General features: G+C 43.5%; 1 protein-coding gene across 10 annotated transcripts in view; it reads right to left on the bottom strand.

The window, feature by feature from the left end:
• Window positions 1–2,426: 2,426 nt before the first annotated feature.
• Window positions 2,427–8,259, bottom strand: part of LOC123503484 (zinc finger protein chinmo-like) — a 57,119-nt gene continuing 51,286 nt past the window's right edge. For 9 of the 10 annotated variants that reach the window (XM_045253298.1, XM_045253299.1, XM_045253300.1 and 6 more), the window contains one exon: window positions 8,120–8,254. Coding sequence is in view for 1 of the 10 variants with exons in the window: in XM_045253307.1 (XP_045109242.1) it covers window positions 8,013–8,254 (242 nt within the window). In the remaining 9 variants the exon portion in view is untranslated. Of the gene's footprint in view, window positions 8,255–8,259 lie in introns of all 10 variants that reach the window. The other variant, XM_045253307.1, reaches the window with a different exon arrangement.

The following is an 8,259-nucleotide window of genomic DNA, read 5'->3' as shown; positions in this document are numbered from 1 at the left end:
AAGTATTTGACCCCGCAGGCTGCCGGGGGGGATGGATGATGGCTGGGGGATCACGGGGAGAGGCGGCCCGGAAGCAACACAGGTAACAGCGGTGGCGGACCTCCATATAAGGAACATTTGACCATGGGATATGAAATGGTAGATTATTGGCTCCATTCTGACAGATGTTTAGCTTACGGTAAGTGAAGGAAGGAAATATCAGCTGTTAATACTGACGCCTTGCTTCTATAATGATCGTTATACTTTTTAGTATTTGCGTACTGTTTTCACTCTCATATGTAAAGGAAACCTTAAAATTAGTGAATGGCCTTATAAATACCTTTAATTGATGAAGATAAGGCAGTGTGGAATGTTGTGGTGAAGGTGTGCACTGCTTGTCTTGGCGCTGATGCTTTGTGCTGCTTGAAAACTATAGGTAATTAGCTACACTTCGCTTCACTTCACATGTGTGTGTGTGTGTGTGTGTGTGTGTGTGTGTGTGTAGAGGGGAGAGGGTGTTTTGAGGGTGTCTACGGGTGTTTTCGGTATATAGGAGTGTTTTTTGAGTGTTTATGGCTGTGTATGGGTGTGTATGGGTCAGTATAGCCCACCGCCACCACCACTGTTACCACCACCGCCACCACAAGACTACTGCTGCCGTTTTAACTAGTAGCAGAAGATACGTCTGGGAAGGGACTACTTGTGTATAATAGTATGAATGTCTATGATAACTGTCTGTTACTAAATCTATCATTGTGAAAATATCACATAATGATTTACTGGTTATTTTGACATCTTTCTCTTCGTTATCGTGCCCAATTTTGGTTATTTGTCAAAGCAGTATATATCATATTGTATCTAGTTGTACAGCGAGTGTTGGCAGCTCCCGCAGGACAAGAAACGAGGTGCTTAAAAGGCAGACTATTTCATATCTCTCAGTGGTCGATAGACTGATGATTTTACCTGACTGAGACCAATTCAATCAGTGTTGTGATCTATGTGCATACATTATACTATATATACTTTTTTTTCCACTCTGTAAATACTTCAACAATATACATATGTAAATAAAAATATGAAAGTGGGTATGATTTCAGTCCTGCGTGACCTGATGCGAATGCTTTCCCTATGTATATATGCAATACATAGTGATGATACGTAGCCACCCTGAGTACTTGTGAGTTATCCCTCCCTCCCCCCTGCCCTGACAAAGGACAATATAGTTTTGAGATAGGAGTAGGATCCCTGTGTGACTGAAGCGTGTATGAGAACCTGAGTATGTATATAATGTTAATATTTAAAAATGAATATGCAAAAATTGGAAAATAAAAATAAATAAACAAATAAAAAAAAATAAATGTTCATAGAAATCCAAGAAAGTTTAAATTAAAAAAAAAAAAATGAATCAATGAAAAATGACTTAATGCCTATACTAGGGTGATGGCTAAAAAATAAAAAAAAAAGACACGTCATTAGAGCTAAGCCTGACGAGCTGAGTGAGACCTGCGACCGTCATTCTCATGATTAAATAAAAAGAAAACATAATTTGCCTACACACACATAATTCATTATTTGCTGATTATACAATAACTTTTTCTATCGAATCATAACGTATATATTTTTTTCCAGGCACCAAGAATTTTTCTAGAACATTGTGTAAAAGTGTATCTATATAGTATACTATTTGTGATTTGTAAATCATGCGTATCTACCATCTGTATTCATGTGGAATCGTTAAAGCGGAACCGGTTCCTGCCCAGCTCTACACCTCGACACACCAACACAGCCATACATATTCAAAATCGCACTCATATATATCCAAAACACTCTTAAACACACTCAAGCACACCCATAATTAAGCTGAATACACCCAAAACACACATACATACATACGAGTGAGACAGTGGTCAGTGAGACAGTGAAACACTGATGAGGGGAAGAGTTGCGATGTATGTTTAACAAGTACTGCTTAACAACCACTGCATTGTTGTGTTCCTGTTCATTTTCTTCACTAATACAAATATTTAATTTCATCATTAGATACCTGCTTCCTGTAATACTTTGACTGCCTACATTAGACGCAATAATGATTACTTAATGCCATGTCACACATCTCCAGTACGTGGCGAGGTGGGAAAGAAAGGAAGAGAGGGGATAAGAAGGAGAGAAGAGGGGTGTGGTGAAGAGAGGCCCACTCAAGCTCTTCACTTGTGCGTCAATTTCTCGCTAAATAAAGCCAAACACAGCATAAGTGTATAGAGTTTCTTCGTCTTAGATTAATTGGGCTATCAAATCCCTTAGTATTTAGCTTAAATCACAGGACACCCTGTATGACACAAGTACCATCCGCTACAGTGCCAAGTGACTAAATCCGTGTCCACCTCCCTTCCGGAGAAACACACGCTGCAGACGGTGGTGATTGGTGAGAGGAGAAAGGAGAAGCCACACAGCTATACATCTAATTTATTGTTCTGGCTAGCACACTGTCCACTTTTAAAGGCTACACACAAGGACAGACACGATTAGATTTACACAAATGCTAGAATGGCTTGATATCTTCAGTGGATACATACTATACTCAATTTTCATTTCACCATAAAGGTAAGTTTGTCGAAGAGCTTTAATTGAATGCAAAATAACTTATATAAGTAAGTCAAGGTGTTAAGTTATCCACTGAAAACGAGGCAAGCTCTAGTCTGCCGGACACGCCAGCAGTGCCACACAAAGTCCTTCAAACCCTGACCCTGACAGGTCGTGCAACGAGCTCACCTCACACGATGCTTCTTCACGCCACGCCAACGCTACACATCACATCATAAATGCTCACAATAATAATAATAATAATAATAATAATAATAATAATAATAATAATAATAATAATAATAATAATAATAATAATAATAATAATGATAATAATAATAATAATAATAATAATAATAATAATAACAAAAATAATAACGTGAGTCAAAAATTAGTCGTACTTTTATTCACACAGAAGCAATGATACAGTAAAATTTCGAAAATAGTGTCGCGAAGGAAGTCAGTGCAACGGTTGGTACCATTAAAGGTTGCCTCCTGCAGGCAGCGGCGCGGCTCGTCACTGTCCGCGAGCCGTGATGAGGAAACTGGCCTGCCTCCACGCCTCAAGGAACGCTTTCCAGAACACAGCAGGAGCCACCGCGGCCCCGGACTGTCCCCGCGGCAAACTCGCACTGCACTCATCCCTCACCAAGCCGTCACACGGTGGTCAGCAGCTGTTCAGTCTGGTCATGTGTCAAGTCAGCCATGTAATGAAATTTCGGTGTTGCCAGACTACTCTTCCATGTTCTAATGAAGTAATGATACAACGCTTAACTATTGGACTTGATTTGTTTGATTTTTCTTCTCCCCCACCTTGGAGCCTCGCCCCGTACATCAAAGAGGCCTCGCCTCATTAATGTACTCAAATCTGGGAGACATTTTCTTCTGTTTCTTATTCTAAAATAGCAGGAGTATCACTGATGCAGGCGCAAGGCTTGACGCTCTGAGCTGATGCTTAGCACCTTGAAAGCTACGTAACAAATCATTATTTGTAGATAAGAGTGTGTGTGTGTGTGTGTGTGTGTGTGTGTGTGTGTGTGTGTGTGTGTGTGTCGCGCGCACCCGCGCCTTGTACATTTAACAGAAAAAAAGAAACAAACAAACGAATATGAACTACATGATAAGGAAATAAACAAACAAAAATACTATGAGTCTTTGACTCTAAAAACAAAGCAAGAGTGAAGGAAGATGTTTATCCCATGAGCGAAGGTTGAGCGGCGAGCCTTCACACGTGACGGGGAGCTGGGGAAGTGTGTGCAAGTACTTGTTGGCATATTGGTGCAGGAGCACTCCAGTGCTGGAGCTAAACCGCTTCAGTGACCGGGATTATTATTGCCTTACTGTCACGAGCAGGTCCAACAGATTACCTACTAGGAACTAGCAAGTGAAATCACATCATATCAGCAAATATTTCTTCACTCAATGCATTCATTGTAAAATGTATAATTACAAGAAATCGTACCGCTTTTAATCTATTCTTATCTTATCTAAAAGTCAAAAGAATATTGGTAGATTCTGTAGAATTAAGGTGCAGCATTTCATATTTACCAAGAGGAAGAGTAAATACTTATTCTAATGACAGTTTTGAACGTATCATCACTGATTGCATTGGCAGGGACACTCCTGCTGGTGGTGCTCCCTCGCCAAGATTTAGCCAGGACCTCGGCGGCTCCTGGAGAGAATCTGTATCCTGACAGCAATTAATGTCCCAGCGCAGGAAGCGTTTAACGTCAAGCTGGGTGATTTGTGTCTGGTGTCCGTCAGTCCGTCAGTAGCTTAGCGTGCTGAGTGGCCAGTTGCAGACTGACCTGCGGCCATTCTAGGGTGAGCACGATGCCTGCGTGAGGACAGCCACAGCACCACACGCGGCCAGTCCACCATGTGATGTGTGACGGGGGCATGTGGGTTACTTCTTGGGGCGGGGCACAGTCACACCGCCGCCCCCTGCCACCGGACCTCTCCATTGCTCTTTGTTATGATATCCGATATCCGTATCAAAGAGTGACGTGCTACAGTTTGCGGTACACTTTAATCCTACACTGATGCCACGCCACATGAGCGGCAACACAGTAGTGGTGGGTTCAGGAAATATGTAGTTGGTTGAGCTCTATGGTCACACATAAGCACACAGGTTCATCAACATTAACTCATTATTCATTTATGAATAGAATTTACACACACACACACACACACACACACACACACACACACACACACACACACACACACACACACACAAACAAACAAACAAACAAACACATACACGTTAGTAGGTGGAGGTAGCCACCGTCAGTGTCAGGCAGGTATATAGTAAAATAAATCTGTAAACAATATAATACAAACTTTCAGAACCTAAAAAGTGAGGTAGATCAGAAATAGTACTCTTGTTTGTACTGAAAACTGACTATTGTATACTGATAACCCTGAGGGCCGGCGAGGGCTGCGCGGACCACTCTCGCCACCACCAGTCCTTCTCTGCGGGTCCAGTGTTTCATCAGACTCCCGAGACAATAACAATATACTACATACTGGCCTTTACAGTGGACCAAGCCAGGTGGCGGAGGAGCTAGCCCAGGTGTAGGGAGAGGCGGAACCCAGATGGAGCACCCAGACTGATGGAGAGGGTGAGGGAGCCCCGCCAGCCTCTCGCCATCACTCGCCGGTATTTCAGAAAGTACACAATACAGGTCAGAGCACTGGGAGCATGGCTATATACACATTTGGCTAGTAATGAGGAACATGGGAAATTAATGTATAATGATATATTACGTGTTAACTCTATGAGGACCACACAGGGATGTCTGAACTGCGCGTCAGTATCACATTACTTCCGAAACTGCGCACACAGGAACCTCTGGCCGCGGCTGGGGCGAAATGAAATAGGAACGCAAAGAACATCCTGAGGTTATGACTGGTATTCGTTGTGGAAAGTACATCTGTAGTGAGTGAGACAGCGAATGCAAACAGATCAGGCCTGTATCCTCAAACGTTCCGCTGTCTGATCTCGGCTACTTTTGAACGGGCTCTAATGGAAGTTATTCGGGTTTTCAAGGGTGTTTTAAAGGTTCTAGTGATAGTTCAACAAGAATTCTAGACCATCAATTGGTAAAAACACCCGTGAGAACTTGACTATCTCAGTGGCCTTTGAAAAATAGTCCTTACGAGTGTGCAAATCGTTTTGAAATACGGTCAAGGAGTGCCACGCCCCGCGCCGGCGTACCGCAGGCGGCCCCTGTGCGGTCCTTGTGACTATCCACCGCATGCAGTATGGCTATGCAAAAGCTGTCACACCTAAAACTAAACTCATACATCAACTAATATAAACACGCATATTGCAACAGTGTATATAAATCAAAAATATTCACAAAGATACACGTTTGTATTAGGAATCCTGAGTAAAATGCTCGGAAATTGTGGGATTATGAAAATACTACTTAACGAGGTGAAAAAATGCTTCTCGCAGCGCCAGAAAGACCGCCCACCCTCGCACCTCTACGTGGACACCGGAAACTGACACTCTGAGACTTGCTGAGCCACAAAGGCTTACTGAAAGGTATTCAGAGGCATTTACATCTGATAGAATCTAAAGTAATTACCCTCGTGTGTGTGTGTGTGTGTGTGTGTGTGTGTGTGTGTGTGTGTCTGCGCGCGCGTGTGTGTATTGTTTTCATATCAAAACTGAGATGAGCAGTGTCCAGTGTTGCAGAAGCGGGTGCGGTGAGGGCGGCGAGGGCGGCTGTGGGGATTCCAGCAAACTGAATGGAATGTGAAAATCAACTGCCAGCACTGACAAAGCGGACATTCAGCCAACTTTGGCAGTTCACTGAGTGTCGCTTCGCAGCGGCGGCAGCGGAGACAGCAGAATATTACGTCAATATAAGGAAGTTTCTCCCTGGGTAAACAAAAGCTCTGCTGGAGCATTACATAACCAAGTTGCTAAACAACTGACTTGTTCCTTCCTTGACTTGAGCAATACTGAATGGCGTGGAAAAGTCTGTAACTAGTAGAGTGTTGCGCTAACCTGCTTGATACCACATGGACTGAAACTAGTGAAAGCAACTGCAGGCTCTTATTTATTGTTGGTTTGTCGGGGCGTGTGACCGCGTCTCTTCCTGAGTTGGGTTAAACTTTAATCTCCCTGAATATATATTTTGAACAGTTGTTACTAAAAGATGGTTAAGTATTATCTAACAATCATGATCTAACTTTTCATTATCTGCACATACTAACATATCTACAGTGTACATATATATATATATATATATATATATATATATATATATATATATATATATATATATATATATATATATATATATATATATATATATCACTGAGTGACTAACGAGTTATATAAAATATAGTTGAGTTGCTTTGTACGATTTCCCTGGAAGATGTTCAGCAGTCATAAAAAATAAGAATTCCTATTTTGAGGTGGGCAAAGTTGTTTACTCGTAATGTATACGTAGTTGAGTGAGCAAGGAAGGTGCTGTTACCACTAGAAGGATACAAAACCTGAGGTAGATGAGGATGGGCCTTGACCCAGCGTGGATACCTGAGCATCTTGTTCAATGGCGCATCGCGTGTGTGAGGCAGGGAGGCACACAACCTCAATCCTTCCCGCCGCCCGCCGTTCCTGCGCCTGAGGACGCCTGGAGCAGCAGCGTGCGGTCCTCCCTGCCCCGCAGTGCTAATGCCACATTTTTGCTCCCGGCTCTGACCGCTTTTGTGTTATGCTGGAGGGATACTGTTGGCATCTATAAAAATAATACTGTATATCTACAAACATTTGTGCATGCTTGCTTTGTTGAGCATAAGGCACCCACACCGGAAATCATTCTCTATATTATGAACAGAAGAAACATACCTTCCCTTCTTGGATTTGTGATTAGTTTCCTATAAAATATAATCATTTCAAATAAAACCTACAGTTAACAAGATTCGCATGACGACTCCACGCTTACGCTATTGGGATTATGATATTAGCACACTTGAAGCTACATGAACACCGGCCATGAACCATATATAACACAGTTTAGCGTGCTTCACAAGCACTGCTAAGATCCTAGCGCGAATCCGACAGTCTGACTATCACTATCATCACCTACAGCCCGCCCACCAGTAACACTTGGAGGGCTAGCGAGTCCCAGCAGGTCCTGCTGCATCCACTGTCTGCAGGTCGCTTAGCCGCGCATGAATACTTCAGGCTTGGCTGGTCATCTGAACAGAGCACCAAGTAGCACCCACGCTCGCTGCCGCAAGCTGGTTCATGTAAGTTGGGTCAGACAATTCGTCTGACCCAGTACCAGGCTGCAGCACACTCAGGAAACTTGCCGGAATTACACTAGTGCAGTGGTGTCTGTGTGGACGGTGAAAAGCCGCCTGCACTACATTCCTAACTCGCTGGAATACTTGGGAGGTGGTGGAGTCCTTGGCAGCAGGGACGGACTCCGTTATTCTGGGTAGGGAGGATAGAGGGCTCGACGCAGCTGGGCAGGCAGAGCTTCAGGCCGCGAGAAGTCCACATTCTGGTGCTCCCGGGCAATGTGGCAGCGCACTGTAAACCAGCGGGTGAAACCACGGTGGCAGATTGGACAAGGAATCCTGACACCCTTGTGGAAGCATCGGATGTGCGTCCGTAGGTTGTTCTGGTGTCGGTAAGAGCGGGGGCAATACGGGCACTTCACCAGCTCAACTGAA

Source organism: Portunus trituberculatus, chromosome 14 (genome assembly GCF_017591435.1).
Source record: "Portunus trituberculatus isolate SZX2019 chromosome 14, ASM1759143v1, whole genome shotgun sequence".
NCBI lineage: Eukaryota > Metazoa > Arthropoda > Malacostraca > Decapoda > Portunidae > Portunus > Portunus trituberculatus.
This window is presented reverse-complemented; position numbering and strand designations above follow the sequence as displayed.